This window comes from Meles meles, chromosome 4 (assembly GCF_922984935.1).
Source record: "Meles meles chromosome 4, mMelMel3.1 paternal haplotype, whole genome shotgun sequence".
NCBI classification, from domain to species: domain Eukaryota; kingdom Metazoa; phylum Chordata; class Mammalia; order Carnivora; family Mustelidae; genus Meles; species Meles meles.
In genome coordinates this window covers 135141113-135158712 of record NC_060069.1, presented here as the reverse complement: position 1 = coordinate 135158712, position 17600 = coordinate 135141113, and the positions used below count along the sequence as shown (strand labels likewise).

Below are 17600 nucleotides of genomic sequence, written 5' to 3'. Positions count from 1 at the left end.
TCTCAACTTCCCCCAAAAGGTCCTAAATGGACCTGTTTGAATTTCATATCCTCCTGTGGTCTAATCCTGGGTGTAGGCTGATTGGGCATTCAGATTGGCCCTGGATGAAGGGAGAGCGTGTCTTTATAGTTAGTTCCAAAAATTCACGTAGTGTTGGGGTGTGGGGAAGTTTTCAAAAAGAAAAACTGGGGAGCTGAGAAAATATAAAATATATTTACAATGTTAATAATAATATTTTTGTGTGTTTTAATACTTTTCTTTATTATATTTTATATTGACTTGCTAATATGAGCCCAAGGCTAATGGTTTTTGTATATTTATATGTCTATACTACAACTTCCCAGTGGATTAATTTTTTTTAGTTCCTATTTTCATATTTTTAGGTAGAATATTATATCGCATGAAACAAATAATGATGTCTGTATCCAACAATTATATCATATTTCTTTTTCTTATACTATTGCTAAGTTAGATTATGTGGCAGCAGATATTTTTATACTTTCTTAATTTTAATGGAAATAATGTCACCAGTGTTTCATCATTAATATGATGATTGCTATTGGAATGAAATAGGTAATATTTTATCATTCTAATAAAATATACTATTTTTAATTATGTAAAATAATATTAGTTAAAATTAATTTTTTTTGTCCTACTCTTATGCTGTGGACTGTGTTGTGGACTATGGATGCTTAATTGTGTATTATTTGGGAATTTTGCTTCAGAATTGTTGCTTGAGTTGTAATCTCTGCTTCATGGATCTGTGGGCATGTTTGTCCTATCTTTGTTATGTTTGATATTAGAGGTGTTCTATCTTTTAAAAATGATCTGCTAAGATTTGTATTTTTTCACACTTTGTAAAAAAGTTGACATTTGCTGTAAGTCTTAACTTTATTGAGGTTATATTGAGGTTATTGAGGTTATAACATAATACGATAAAATATTCTCATTTAAGAGTACAGTGATGAGTTTCAAAAAATATGTGTACCACATTTTACGTAGCATGTAACAGTCTTGTAAGTCAAAATATAAAACCTTTTACTGCATCCCAAAAGTGAGCTCTTTGCAGTTAATCCCCTCTCCATCTCTGGTTCTAAGCAAATCTACTTTCTGATACTCAAGATTAAATATCCCTTTTCTAGAATTTCATACAAACGGAATCAAACAATATGTGCTTTTTTTTCTTGAGTCGTTTATTTAGCATCATGTTTTTGAGACTCATCAAGGTTGTTGCATGTACGGGCAGTTCATTCCTTTTTATTGCTGGATAGTATTCCATTGTATAACTATACCACAATTTATATATCCATACTCATTTTGATTGACATGTAGGTTTTTTCCAGTTTGGGGTCCTTATGAAAATAGTTTCTGTGAATTTATAAATATTGCGGACAAGTGCTTTTTATTTTATTTTTTTTTAATTTTATTTATTTATTTGACAGAGCAAGCGAGCACAAGTAGGGGGAGCAGCAGAGGGCAGGGAGAAACAGACTCCCTGCTGAGCAGGAGGCTTGGTGGACCTCCATCCCAGGACCATGGGATCATGACCTGAGCCAAAGGCAGTCGCTTAACTGACTGAGCCACCGAGGTGCTCCAAGTGTTTCATTTTTCATGGGCTAACAATTGAAAGTGACTTTTTAGGGTCATTTAACATTTTAAGAAACTACCGAACTGTTTTCCAAAATATTGTACCATTTAGTCACTTCTGTCCGCAATGAAGGAATCTTGAAGTTGCTTTGTATCTTCACCTATATTTGGTTTCATCAGTCTTTTTAATTTTCGCCATTCTAGTGGGTGTATAATGATATATTATTTTGGTTTAATTTATATTTTCTTGGCATTGTATGATGTTGAACATTCTTTCTTGAGCTTATTGGCCATTATACCATCTTTTGTTAAGTGTCTTCAATTCTTTTGACAGTTCTTGAATGTTTTACTGTCTGTGTATATAAAAATGCACATTCCCCCAACCCCACATATTCTGGACACAGGTGGTTTTCAGGTGTACATATTGCAAGCCTGCATATTCATGCTCTTAACAATGTCCTTTTAGGAGCAGACATGTTTCATTATGACAGTGTCCAATTTATCAGCTTTTTCTTTTACGTGTCCCACTCATTGTAAACTTGTCTGAGAAATCCTTGCTTACCTCAAAATCATTAATATTTTCTCTCAGTATTTCAGACACGTAGCCTGCTCCCTGCCAGAAAATGAAGCCAAATCAAAGCAAGCAGAATTGAGAGAATGAGAAGGAGAAAAGATGGGTATCTTTTACACCAGAGCTAATTAAACTCCCTTAAAATTAAAAGACATAAAATTGGGGTGCCTTGGTGGCTCAGTGGGTTAAGCCTCTGCCTTTGGCTCAGGTCATGATTTCAGGGTCCTGGGATCAAGTCCCACATCCGGCTCTCTCCTCGGCAGGGAGCCTGCTTCCCCTTCTTTCTCTGCCTGCCTCTCTGCCTACTTGTGATTTCTCTCTCTGTCAAATAAGTAAATAAAATCTTAAAAAAAAAAAAAAGACCTAAAATTAAAAGACCCTTCTAGGGTTTCTATTGAATGTCCATGATGTTCTCTAAGGTCCTTAGACTCTGTCTCCCCAGAACTTTATTCTTTCAGAGCATTTGTGACCTTTGAATTGTTCAGCTTAGAGCTCTTTGTGGAATAGGTTACACAGTAATATAATAGTAAGATAATAGTAATAGCATACATAGGTTTATATCCAGCAACCTACTCATGGGGACCCCACTGCAGATTTCAGAACTCTGCCTCCACACATCTCCTTCCATTGCGGCATCTGATACAAATTCTAGTTACCCTCCCTAAACTCCCATCTTTTTCCCTGGTTTGGGAACACCACCCTGCTTCCATTGGGTCCAACCTTCCTGCATGGCAGATTATTCCAGGCAGAGAGATATTAGATTATAGGGTTCAAATAATTTATTTCCTTTTTATAGAGATCACAGTTCTGAGCCCTTTGTTGTCTAGTGTCTAAACTTTTATATATACATTTTATCCACAATTCTAGTTGTTCATAGAAGAGGAGTCTGGATATCTCTCTTGATAGGAATTGGAGTCTATAAAGCATAATTGTGATAAAACATACATAAAAATAACCATTTTAATAATTTCTAAGTGACAGTTCAGTGATATTAAGTACACTGATATTGGTGTACAGCCATTGCCACTATCCATCTCTATAACTTTTCTGTCTTTCCAAACTGAAACTCTTTACCTATTAAACTATAATTCTCCATTTACCTCTCCATCCCCCGCAACCACTATTCTACTTTATGTTTCTATTTGACAACCTTAGGTACCTCATTTAAGTAGAATCATATAGTACTTATATTTTTGTGACTGGCTGATTTCAATTAGTTCTTCCATGTTGTAGCGTGTGTCAGAATTTCCTTCTTTTTTAAGGCTGAATAATATTCCATTGTTTGTATATACCAGATTTTGTTTATACATTCATCTGTTGATGGGTACTTGGATTACTTCCTCCTTTTGGTTATTATGAATGATGCTGCTATGAACATAGGTTTATAAGTATGTTTGAATCTCCACTTTCAGTTCTTTTGGGTGTATATGTAGAAGTGGAATTTCTAGATTATATGATTATTCTATTTTTAAATCTTTTAGGAACCACCATACCATTTTCCATCCCCATCAGCAATGGACAGCAATGGACAGCAATGCCATGTTCTTGCCAACAATTGTTATTTTCTGTTTCTTGATAATAGTCATACTTTTTTTTAACTTTCAAGTCCTAATGGATTTGAAGTGGTATCTCATTATGGTTTTGATTTACATGTCTCTAATGATGAGTGATACTAAGATTCTTTTCATGTGCTTATTAGCTATTTTTATATCTTTACCTGTATGTCCATTCAAATCTTTTGCCAAATTTTTATTTGGTTGTTTATTTGCTGCTGTTGTCATCATTGAATTATGGGAAATCTTCATGTATTCTGGATATAAATGCCTTATCAGATAGATGGTTTTCTCCCATTCTTTGTGTTGCCTTTTCACTCTGTTGATAATGTCCTTCAGTGCACAGAAGTTTTGAATTTTGATGAAGTACAATTCATCTATTTTTCTTTTATTGTCTGTGCTATTTTTAGTAATGTTCAAAAAGTAATGACTTTTTGATCCAAAGTCATTAAGTTTTCTCTTAAGTTTTCTTCTAGTTTAATTCTATCATTGTCTTTCTTTTTTTCTTATAAGAATTTCAGCTTAGAGTCTATTTTCTCTGATGGAAGTATAGGCATCCCAGTCTGTTCTTTCCCCACCATGCAACCTTATGAGGAATAATTGACAAATATAATTGTGTATATTTAAATTGTACAATGTGATGTTTGATACACATATACATATACATCGTGGAATGATTGCCAAGATCAAGGTTAATTCATACATCCATCTCCTCTCATAATTAACACTTTATGTGTGTGTGATGAGAATGCTTAAGATTTACTCTCAGCAACTTTCAAGTTTATAGTAGTATTACGGAACCAAATATACAGTTTCATATTATTAACTATAGTCAACATGCTGCATATTAGACCTCAAAACTTCTTTATCTTACAACTGGAAGTTTTTACCCTTTGATCTGTATCTCCCCGCCTATCCCTCCCAAACCTCTGGTAAAAAACTCTCTCTCGGGGCGCCTGAGTGGCTTAGTGGGTTAAGCCTCTGCCTTCAGCTCAGGTCATGATCTCAGGGTCCTGGGATTGAGCCCCATGTAGGGCTCTCTGCTCAGCCGGGAGCCTGCTTCCTCTTCTCTCTCTGCCTGCCTCTCTGCCTACTTGTGATCTCTGTCTGTCAAATAAATAAAATAAAATCTTAAAAAAAAAACCTCTCTCTCTGTAAAAAATCATTTTACTTAGCATAATGCCCTCTAGTTTTATCCATTTGTTGCAGATGGCGGGATATACATTTTTGTGACTGAATAATACTCTATTATGTCTATATACCAGATTTTCTTTATCCATTCATTCACTAGACATTTAGGTTGTATCCTTGCTCTCTTTTGGTAACTTTCCGTGTTGAATATCTTTTTTTCATCCTAACATTTTCAACCTATAAATGTCTTTAGATATAAAGTGAGTCTCTTATAGATAGCATATAGTTGGATGCTGGCTTTTTATCCACTCTTGTAAGTCTGTTTCTTTTTATTGGGGGGTTTAATCCATTTGCATTTGAAGTTATTACTGATAGGGAAGCACTTATTTTTGCCATTTTGTTGTTTTTTATATGTTTTATATGTCTTATAGCTGATTTTTGTCTTTTATTTCCTCTGTCTTTTATTTGTGTTTAGTTGATTTTTTGTGTGACGTGTTTTGATTCCTTTTCCTTTTCTTTTGTGTGTATTCTGTAGGTTATTTTCTTTGTGATTATCATATGGATTATATGTAACATCCTAAAGTTACGACAACTTTCTTAAATTGATACTAACTTAACTTTAAAAAATAGACATCAATAAAAACTTAACTTTTACATAAATAGCTACTTCTTTACAGCTCTGTGCTTTCCTCATTTTCAGTTATTATGACAAAAAATTTATCTTTATATTGCATAGCATTAACATAGGTTTATAATTATACTAATGCATTTGTCTTAAATTCTGTAAAGAATAAAAAGTAGAATTACAAATCAAAATACAAAAATGCTGTTTTTTATATTTGTTCATGCATTTGCCTTTTCCAGAGCTCTTTATATTTTCATATGACTTTAAGTTACTGTCTAACATCTTTTCATTTTAACTTGAAGGCTCCCATTAGCATTTCATGTAGAGCAAGTCTGTGGTAATAAACTCCCTCAGCTCTTGTTCGTTTAAGGATATCTTAATTTTGCTCTCATTTTTGAAGGAGAGTTTGCTAGTTACAGAATTGAAGTTAGAAATTTTTTCTCTTCATCATTTTAATTATATAAATATATCATCTCACTGCCTTCTGGCCTGCAAGTTTCTGCTGAGAAATTTGACAGTCTTATTGGGGATTCTGGTAAGTTTTTGATACCTAGAACTTTATTTTTCTGCTCCTAACTTAATCTACCAGAATTGAGTCAGTTTAGTGTTTTTTAGGAGTTTTAATATACACTAGTTAACATTTTTTATCATTTGAAAACTTCTGTTTTTATTTTCTCTACCTGATACTAATATTACCAATGTAATCAATTATATGATGACCCAGTAAAGCTAAACAAAATGAAACAAAACAAAAACTCATTCCCTCAGTAGCGTATGACTTAAAGAAGTATTACGCACACTGGGTGGGGTAAGGTGGGAATTGATTAGGCAACAACCATCAACTTGGCTCTTTTGCCCCTCTCTCTCCTCTTCTATCAGCCAGACCAAGGATATTTTCATGGCGATGGCAGAAGTATGAGAGGCCAGCTCTATAACATGCAAGCCCATTTCAGTCCTCTGCTTGCATTATGTCTAGCAGGGTCCTATTTTCCATGGCAAATTGTATGTTGGTGCCCATATCAAGAAATGAGGCAAATCACTAATTTATGATAGTATAAGAATGACTCAAAAGTTACAGGGAAAATGGCATGGATTCAAGAAAGAGTGATGAATTGGAGGTACTCTTATAATCGAGTACACCAACCAGCTTTCCTTTTATTTTATGTTGTGTAGAATATACCTCCCCCATTTCTTTAAAACTTCCTGTGTGCTTCTTAAACTTACAGCTAAGTATCATTTAGAAATATTATTTAAATTCTAGTTAGTTAACATACAATGCAGTGTTGGTTTCAGGAGTAATTTTGGTGATTAATCACTTAAAACACCCAGTGCTCATTTTTGTAATGAAATCTGAGATTCTTTGCTTTTTAATGGACAGTTTTTATACAATTACATAACTTTATGTATCATATATGTTTTCTCCTCTAGTGTAATTGTGTCATTTTGTTTCATGTTTTCTACTTTCTATGTTTTTTTCATTTTCTTATCTTTTGTGTATATACACTGTTTGCTATACTTTTTTTTTTTAGCGTGTACAAAGTTATGAGTACTGTTTTATATAGCACAGTGGTTAACATTAAGGTTTTCAATATCTTTTTAAAGCCACACTTATCTGTTTATTAAAATTTTTAAAAAACTGACATCATTTGAATCCCCAGTTAAGGAATTTTTGTACCACACTTACTTTCTTTATACTCCTTTTAACTTATAGTCCCATTTTATTAGTATATTGACTTATACTAATAATTAAATTTTCTTAGCAAACATTTGAATAAGAATGCCTTTGATATTGCATGTATGTTTCACTCAGTTTTATAATGTATATGCTTGTATTGGTGTCTTACCTATTTCCATGTGAACTTTTGATCTTATAGTAATACTATGAGATTCTGTGAATCTTGTCTTCAGTAAACCTGACATTTATTTAACAGCGATGGTGTCAGGAACTGTACTATGTCATTTATGAATGGTGTACTTTAGGAAGGATATAAAATCATTAGGCCACAAACTTTTTTTCACTTAAAACTTTCATTCATTACACTTTTATCTGTCTAATGTATTGTTTTGGAAGACAAATCTGAAGTCATCGTGACTTCATTCCTCTAATTTAACGTGGATTTTCTGCCTTGATATTTTTAGGATGTTTTTCTCTTTCTCAGTCTGTTAAGCATCTGCCTTCAGCTCAGGTCGTGATCCTCGGGTCCTGGGCTGCAGTCCCATATCAGGTTCCTTGCTGAGCAGGGAGCCTGCTTCTCCCTCTGCCTTCTGCTCCTGCTGCATGTGCTCTCTCGTGTTCTCTCTCTCTGAACAATCAATCAGTCAGTCAATCAGAAAACCAAACTAGTTTCTAGGAAGCCTTTTGGTGAGTCTGAGTAACTGTTTTGCTCTAGATTGTGATGTGTCTTTTCAGTTTGCACACCCTGGAATGCAATTATTTCCTTAGTCATTATAACTGCAACCCTCTCCCTCTCCAGTTCCTTCTCCCCAGGGCAGCAGTGATGATTTTTAACTTCTTGTCACTTAATCATCACTTCCTGTCCCATATCTATGTTTCCCTTCATAATTGAAATCTTTCTTCCTTCATTTCTTACTGTCAGGTGAGCATTCCATGTTTTAGCACATGTAACACAAATTTTTATTTTACAATTGCATTTTTTCTTTTCTTGAGTTGTAGTATCTCATTATTCCACTTTTAATTTTATGCTATTGTTTTTTTACCTCAACAAATTTTCTCTTGATGTCTTCCTATTTTTGAGACATGATTTTTCTTGTATTGGAATGAGAGTGCTATTGAATTTTCTGCAACTACTGCTACATCGGGCGGTAGATAATAGATTGCTCTGTTGATTGTTTTGGGTGATTTCAGTCCCTTACTTTATTAGAGAGATCCTACTTTTTATTCCTCATTACTCATCCAAGAGCCAGGTAAAATCTACCTTGGCTTGGAGTGGACCGGCAGTTTGGGTATATTGATTGCATTTGGCCTTCTCAGAGTTTCAGCTGATGGAAACATTTCAGACGGTGGAAAGATGGATGTACACAATTCCCTATGCAATTTGTATAGCGTAGTAAGCAGTGATGTTTCACTGAGGTTTGATTTATTTCTCCTCTCCACTTCCTCATTCTCTAGTACTTAGGACAAATGAAGTTTGTTTCAAAGTTTTCACTTGTCTGAGTATCTCTCACCTGTTAACCTGGGAACTAATTGTGCCTCTCCTTCACTTTCTTCCTCCTTTATCTTCTGAATAATTGTGATAATATCACATATATATTTTCCAAACTAAAAGGTAGGTTATAATTTGTGCATATTATTATGGATTTTCGAATATGCATTATATGTCTGTAGTTTTAATACATATATAATATGTATTTATTTTAAATACATTTGTAGTTTACTTAATCACGTCATTATTTCTGGGCATTTAAATCACTTCTATTTCTCCAGTGCTAAAATAATATATAGTCGTTCATTTTTATATGTTTAAATGGCTATTTTCTTGGGATAAATTCTTGGAAGTAGAATTATTGGCATGAATTATATTAAAAGTTTTGTGAATTTTTGATATAAATTGACAGATCGTTTCCCCTAATCTTTTAATAAGTTGAACTTCCTGAAACAGTATAAGCATATGCTCATTAAAAAAAAAAAATGGGATCAGAAGCTTATGTTGGAAAGAAATTACAATTCTGAGACTCTGTGAAAAAGAAAATTAAAAAACAGCCATTGTTTCACTGCCTTTGTATGGCTATTGCTATTGATTTGGCTTAGTTATTTCATTCTGCCCAACTTCCTTTTAGGATAGATAGATGGTAAGAAAGGTAAGTAGGTAGGTAGGAAGGTAGGTTGATGGATAGGCAGACATATAGGATGTACACATCAATGAAAATACTATACTATCATATTTAAGATATTTTAAGTTTTTATGCAGTTGTGTATAATCCTGTTATTAATGTCTTTACATTTAATACAAATTGTTTATTTCATTAATCTAAGTCCTAGGAAGAAAATAAGGAAGATCACATATTTTTAACACATGTATGTGTACCATATAATTTCAGTTTCAAAAGGTTGTATCAACCTATGCTCTCAGCATCCATGTCACAGATATTATGTATTAAAATGATTTTTTCTTTTTGTTGAATTTGATAGGAAGAAAATGATACCCTATTGTTTTGATTTGTATTTATTTGATCACTAGTTAGATGAAATATATTTTCTTGAATGATTATTATCCATATATATTATTCTGCAGAATTTCTGTTAAGCTCATAATTAGTTTACTTTTATTGGTGGGCATAATACTTTCTTTATTAACAATGTATTTTTAAAAGATTTTAAAGAAAAAGGGAGAGAGAGCGCTCACGAATGAGGTAGTAGGGGAGGAGCAAAGGGAGACGGAGAAGCAGAACTCCCTGCCCAGGAGGGAGCCCAATGTAAGGCTGGATCCCTGGACCCTGAGATCATGATCTGAGCTGAAGGCAGGTGCTTAACTGACTGAGCCATCCAGGCATCCCTTTACTAACAATAATAATGATTTTGGTGACACCATTGCTATTTTATACAGATAAAAAATAATTCTTAATTTTTAACCAATAATTTCTTCTTATATTTTATTTAAAAATTTTGGATGCTTCTTGTTCAAAGGGTCTTTTACATAATCACCACATTAAACATTGTCGTTGCTCGGAGTATTATGTGGAAATACTAATGAAATAAAATCCTCACTCCAAGTTCAAATCTGTTCTTTGTAACAGCAATAGAAATTGTATCAAATACTATCCCAGTATTCAGCTTAACTGACTTTTTTTTCTTATTTCAGAGAATAAAAGATCATGCCTTCAATTCTCTCATCTGGGTATAAAGGATTCCCTCAAAGATTTGTTTTCTCCCCAAATGAAGATTTCCTTAATGATGTATACAAGGAACACCTTCAACTGTGCTGAGCCACTGTTTGAGCAGAGTAACTCACTTAACATTAATTTCAACGTCAGCAAGAAAACAGTCTGGCTTATTCATGGGTACAGACCAACGGGCTCCACTCCTACATGGCTTCAGAACTTCCTAAGGGTTTTGTTGAATCAAGATGATATAAATGTAATTGTAGTAGACTGGAACCGAGGTGCTACAACTCTTCTTTACAACAGAGCAGTTAGAAACACCAGAAAAGTTGCTGTGAGTTTGAGTAGCTATATTCGGAATCTTTTGGTAAGATTTTATATATTCTAAAGTTTTTATTTCTTTTTTTGAAGATTTTGTTTATTTGACAGAGAGAGAGATCACAAGTAGGCAGAGACAGGCAGAGAGAGAGAGGGGAAGCAGGCTCCCCGCTGAGCAGAGAGCCCGATGTGGGGCTTGATCCCAGGACCCTGGGATCATGACCTGAGCTGAAGGCAGAGGCCTAACTGGATGAGCCACCCAGGCGCCCCAGAATTTTATATATTCTATATGTTTTACAATATACAGTGTTTTGTGCGATACCACTAAGTAATAGTAAGATAAATACTTTTTTCTTATATGCATTAAGAATTATTGTTTTGAGGGGCACCTGGGTGGCTCAGTGGGTTAAAGCCTCTGCCTTGGGCTCAGGTCAGGATCTCAGGGTCCTGGGATCGAGCCCCACATTGGGCTCTCTGCTCAGCAGGGAGCCTGCTTCCCTTCCTCTCTCTCTGCCTACCTTTCTGCCTACTTGTGACTCTGTCTCTGTCAAATAAATAAATAAAATCTTAGAAAAAAAGAATTAATTTCATTTAATACTTATATAAAATATTGTTACAAAGTTTGGTTATCCCAAATGTATAGATAAGGCAGAGAGATTAAGCAAATGCTTAAAGTCACACAGAAGATAAGAGGTAGATTTGATCTCAGAACTCTTCCAGTCTTGACTCCTGACCATTACATGCAGACTTCTCCCTGGATCCGGTGAGCTTGCTCAATTTCAGGGAGCCTTGGAAATTCAGCACAACACAACTCAAAGCAGATGTCAAGCCCCAGAATTCTCCAAATCAGAAATCACCCTCCTCTCAAGTGCTCATCACCACTACATCTCTCTCTACAACAGACACTGATCTCCATATGGCTTGACATAGTAAATGTAGATCGTTCAACTGCAGGTGACCTTAAACTGGCCTGAATGTAACTGACTCACCCCAGCCCTACTCCTAAATCCTGGACAAATCTAAATGGTACTAAGAATTCCCTCCAAGGTCGGCAGAAGTATGCTACTTTTCAAGCTCTTCTTCCCCTCACTTTTACCAATTCACACTTGATTAATTATAAACATATTAGGGGTACCTTAAGACAAAATACCATAACTGAGTCTTTAAGATTTTTTTAAAAAAATAAGACAGTTCATAACTAGGTACAGAATTATATCCATCTACACAAATTAAAGATGGCTGTAAATGTTAGCATATCAAAACAATAATTCTTCTTGTATTTGTTTAAAGGTTTTATTTATTTATTTGACAGAGAGAGAGATCACAAGTAGGCAGAGGCAGGCAGAGAGAAAGGGGGAAGCACCCACTGAGCCATCCAGGTGCCCATGAAATTAATTTTTAACCAGTACCTGGCATATAATAATCATTGAATATAATCAGGAATAGTATAATTTTTACATCCCCCAATTTGGACAAAGCCAAACCATCTCTCTAGAGAGACAGTGGAGGTAATTGATTCATCTGTTTTTATAGTCTATAAACTTGACGTCCATCTTTTTCCCTTACAGTAGTTAAGTATATGTGGCTTTGGGCAACTCAGTATCAAACCATGTTAATCAACATTTAATAGGTTCCAGGAATAGTTTGAGGCAATAGGATAAAAATAAACCTCATAAGACTAATGTGAATACTAGATATGAGATTTACAAAGCACTTATTCAAGGTAAGTACCCTAAAATGTCTATTACCATTATAACAAAATTGTTTAACTCAATGTATTATTTTGCATTTACTAGTTTAGATAACAGATAACAAAGGTTTTTTAAAAATGTACTGGTATTACTAAAAGTGTATAGAGAAAAATCAGATCTCTTATGGAAAATGTTGAACAAAGATATAGTTGTTTTCAAATTATAAAATCCCATTCTCCTTCTTTCAGAAACATTAAACTAGAAAAAAAATAACAAATTCTAGAATATTGATGTGCAGGGCATAATTTGTGATTTCTGAAATGAAAATTATAACATTGCATTTTCACTTGCAGGACCATGGAGCATCTCTTCATAATTTTCATTTCATAGGTATGAGCTTAGGGGCTCATATTAGTGGATTTGTTGGGAAGATATTTCAAGGTCAACTTGGAAGAATAACAGGTAAAATATTTTTTGGATAAAATGTGTTTTAGCATTCTTTAAAGCATCTAAAGTTATTCTGTTTAAAAGTTATCAGGCACAATAATCAAATAGTAGAAATGACACATATGTATTCTTTTTCTGTATTATATTCAAATGCTAGGCTTTGTTTTAGTTAGATTCTAAAGTCTTGTTTCTTATTTAGTTCTTAACAGAGTTGAAGTACTCCTATAGAAATGGGATGAAGAAAATCAATTTCTGCAACCCAAGTGAATTTTTTTTAAAGATTTTATTTATCCATTTGACAGAGATCACAAGTAGGCAGAGAGACCCACAGAGAGAGAGGAAGGGAAGCAGGGTCACCACTGAGCAGAGAGCCAGACGCAGGACTCGATCCCAGGACCCTGAGATCACAACCAGAGCCGAAGACAGAGGCTTTAACCCACTGAGCCACCCAGGCGCCCCACCCCAAGTGAATTTTAAGGACACATTATTGTAACAATACAGAGGAAAATTTGACCTATTAAATATAAAACTTTTTTCATGTACTAACTAAATACAGAACCATGTACTTAAGTGGAACTGGATGGCTCAGTCATTAGGCGTCTGCATTTGGCTCAGGTCATGATCCCAGGGTCCTGGGATTGAGCCCCGCATCAGGTTACCTGGTAGCAGAAAGTCTGCTCCTCCCTCTCCCACTTACCCTGCTTGTGCTCTCTCTGTGTCAAATAAATAAATAATACCTTAAAAAAAAGAAAAGAACCATATACTTAATTTCCATAAACTTTGACACATTCCAGTTCTTTTAAAAATTTTATTTGAACACCAGAAGAGAGAATCAGGAGTTGATATCCCAGATTGAGGGAGTCTAGATCCTGAGACCCCTCATATTTTCTTAACAGAATTCCTGCGTCCAGAAAGCTTAGTAACCAAATAATGCAGACATGGATTTTCATGCTTCCATTTGGGAATGGTAGTGATTTTAGAATGGAAAGATCGTATCCCTCTCCAAGTCAATTCAGCTTTTTAACAACTATTGAGATCTGTGTCCATAGAAGATTTATAATGATTTTAAGTGTTAATAAAAGTAATAGAGTATGAAGTTAAGCAAAGGGGGCAGGGAGAGGTGAATGAATTGCACAGACAGAATGTTTACAAACCTTAAGTATAACCTTACTATACTTACTCTGATCAGTTTTAATATTATCCCCATTATTCAGGTGTGAAAACAGGTTAATGGAATGAATGTAGGTGGAGGGGGTCAAAGAGTTTGGAACAGCTAAGCCAAAGTTTATACAAAATTTCCTAGCATCCACAGTCCATTCTGTTTCAACCACCATAGTCATCCTGCTTTATGTTAAAATGTGTTTACTCAGGGGACCTGGGTGGCTGAGTGGGTTGAAGCCTCTGCCTTCGGCTCAGGTCGTGGTCCTAGGGTCCTGGGATGGAGCCCCACATCGCCCCACATGGGGCTTTCTGCTCAGCAGGGAGCCTGCTTCCCTTCCTCTCTCTGCCTGCCTCTTTGCCTACTTGTGATCTCTCTGTCAAATAAATAAATAAAATCTTTAAAAGAAAAGAAAAAAAGATGTGTTTACTCACACTTTATTCCAGTTCAATTGACTCCATAGGCCAAGCAGTCATCAAGGTTTTAAAGTCCAGCAAATGTGGTAGTTCTACATCAGAATTATTCATGAGAAGAGAAATTTCTGCCTCATTCAGTTAAGTGGGCTAAATAAACTAGGATAGGAGAAGGGCTTGAGATGAGCAACATTATATTTTATTTTTTAAAATATCTTTTTGAGATGATTGTATCTTACATTGCATAGAAGTTCTCAAGTTGTTGAATTTTACCTCCTTCCCTTCCCTCCTCACCTTTTTAACACAAGCCAGTAGGTCATGAGCCTAGAATTTCTATTTAAAATTTCAAATATGGGGTGCCTGGGTGCTCAGTCAGTTAAGGGTCTGCCTTTGGCTCAGGTCATGATCTCAGGGTCTTGGGATCGAGTCCCATGTGGGGCTCCCTACTCCGCAGAGAGCCTGCTTCTCTCTTTCCCTCTGCTGCTCCCCTTCTTATGTTCTCTCTTCCTCTGTCAAATAAATAAAATCTTAAAAAAAAAATTTCAAATATACCATAGCCCATGGAACTCTTAATACATTTTTCTTTTCTTGTGTGTATGTGGGAAACTTTTGTGAAAAATGAATGATAAGATAATAGTATGTTTTATGCCACATCCCAAATTGTATTTGGCACTTAAAAATCTTACTAGAACTGCAGATAGATCTGGGATGAACTAATAAGGCATGAGGTTCAAGACAGGACCAGGATATTTTTCATTTCCCCTCCCTCTCAGGGCAGTAGTAGTTACTTATTATTAACTATAAAGTTACTAGCAGTTTATCTGTAAGTACTTCTTTTTTTCCTTTTTTTGTTTTTGTTTTTGTTTTATTTTTGTTTTTTATTTGACAGAGAGACAGTGAGAGAGGGAACACAAGCAGGGGGACTGGGGAGGGAGAAGCAGACTTCCGGCTGAGCAGGGAGCCCGATGTGGGGTTTCATCCCAGGACCCTGGGACCATGACCTGAGCCGAAAGCAGACGTCTAATGACTGAGCCACCCACGTGCTCCTATCCCTAAGTACTTCTTAAGTAAAAATGCTAAGAAAATAAAACCTACAGTTTTGAGGCATCTCTAAGTGTGGCTTAACATTAGATTGTTGATAAACTGACGATTGGTGGAAAGTATCATTCAGATAACGAAGATATTTGCTATTCATCCAGTTTCATTTATCTTAATATTAGTTTTTGCACAAGTTTAAGCTAAAACTATACAGACATGCTTATAATGCAATAATAATGCAAACATGATCTAATAAACACTGTAGTAGGAACTGATTCATCGATTGATAGTTTCTTTCTTGAATTTCAGGTCTTGACCCTGCTGGGCCAAAATTCTCTGGAAAATCACCTAATGACAGATTAGCTTACACTGATGCGAAGTTTGTGGATGTTATCCATTCTGATGCCAATGGTAACAATGCAGGATTTATTGCTAAATTATTTGAAAATGGAAAGTTGTAGACATTGGGGAGGAGGAGAACATAAAAGGGAAAAGAGCAGTGGGTAAAGTGATGAGGAGTCATTATTATAAATTATAAATTATTGTTTTATATATTATAAATTATTATAAAATATAAATTATTATAAAATGATTCTATTTCCCACAAACAATATTTTTTGGATTTCGTGATGTCAAATGGCACTTTTTGTCATCCGCCTACCCTCTTTCCGGTTTCAAGGACTGGTCTTACCCTGAAAAATGGAAACTTGATAAAATGTACTTCTTCACCTTGCTCATGCTGTTGACAATTTTAACTGATCAGAGTTTCTCCCATGCTTAATGTTCCTGCTGTGTGTAGGTTACCGTTCTCTCCACTCACTTTTCATGTGATGTGTATCAAGTAAAAGTGAACACACCGTGTCAGGCACAGATGGAGAATAGCCTCCCTTAAAGACAGGGAAATAATTTCTCTATTGTTTTTAATTATCTTCCAGAAAATGTCCAACAGGCTGTTGGTAGTTTGAGCCTGAGTGCTTTGGATAGACACTTTCAAGGAAGATTTTAGATGGCCCCGAGGCCCTTCCTCATGTGAAATTGATGATTTAGTATTAAATCATTAATTTAATTACTTTACTATTATTATTTACTATTATTACTATTATTAATTAATTTACTATTAAATCATTACTATTAAATTTACTATTAAAGTAAATATAAATCCACTATTTATTGAGCACTTCCTATACCTTAGGCAGTGTTTTAGATCTTTCTGTGAATGAAATTATGGCATTCTCCTAAGTCCCCATGATATAAGGACATATCATCCCCTTTTTATTGCTGTTCGGGAAGCTAGGGTCACCGCCACAAGTGGCAGAGCCAGAATTTGGATTCTTATGATTCCAGACTCTAAGCCTCCCAAGTTTGTTGCTCTGACCAGCTGATAATTTACATGTGCTGTGGTTATGGGCCTGGGCAGGATACGGGGTTACCTTGGAAAAGCGAGGAAGTGGTGCTAAGGCTGTTCTGATTTCCCTGTTTCCTTAGGTTTCTTTTCTCTTTGGTTTGGGTAATTTATTTGCTCCCATAGTCCTCTGAATTGTCCTTGTGGTGATTCATACCAATGCCTTTGTGAGAGATACAAATGCCATAAATGCCACAGAGCACAACTTTTCAGCTTCTATAGCTACCTGCCAGGGGACTGAGCCTATCTATGCCTGTTGTTCTGTTCCTTCTTTGGAATCCAAGCTCACTTATTTATCCCACACATGGTGTACCTGTTGCCCAGTTCTCTGCAGTTCTCTGAGCTTTTGTTTCTGAAATCCCAACTTCAGCTTTGCCTGTGGCCTTTGAATTAGCTCTTCATACTTTTTATTATTTTTCTTTCCTTTTTTTTTTTGTAAAGATTTTATATATTTATTTGGCAGACAGAGATCACAAGTAGGCAGAGAGGCAGGCAGAGAGAGAGGAGGAAGCAGGCTCCCTGCCGAGCAGAGAGCCCAATGTGGGGCTCGATCCCAGGACCCTGGAATCACGGCCCGAGCCGAAGGCAGAGGCTTTAACCCACTGAGCCACCCGGGCGCCCCAAAGATCTTATTTATTTATTTGACAGACAGAGATCACAAGTAGGCAGAGATAGAGGAGGAAGCAGGCTCCCTGCTGAGCAGAGAGCCTAATGCAGGGCTAGATCCCAGGACCCTGGGATCATGACCTGAGCCAAGGGCAGAGGCTTTAACCCACTGAGCCACTGAGCCACCCAGGCTTATTATTTTTCTTTGCATTTTTGGCTT

The 17600-nt window shown here is 35.6% G+C and overlaps 1 protein-coding gene across 1 annotated transcript in view; it reads left to right on the top strand.

Moving 5' to 3' along the window:
- The first annotated feature begins 10361 nt into the window (after positions 1 to 10361).
- LIPI (lipase I) overlaps positions 10362 to 17600 on the top strand; it is a 48216-nt gene continuing 40977 nt past the window's right edge. The window contains exons 1-3 of the mRNA XM_046003692.1: positions 10362 to 10673; positions 12669 to 12777; positions 15682 to 15783. Of these exons, the coding sequence (XP_045859648.1) occupies positions 10362 to 10673; positions 12669 to 12777; positions 15682 to 15783 (523 nt within the window). The remainder of the gene's footprint in view (positions 10674 to 12668; positions 12778 to 15681; positions 15784 to 17600) is intronic.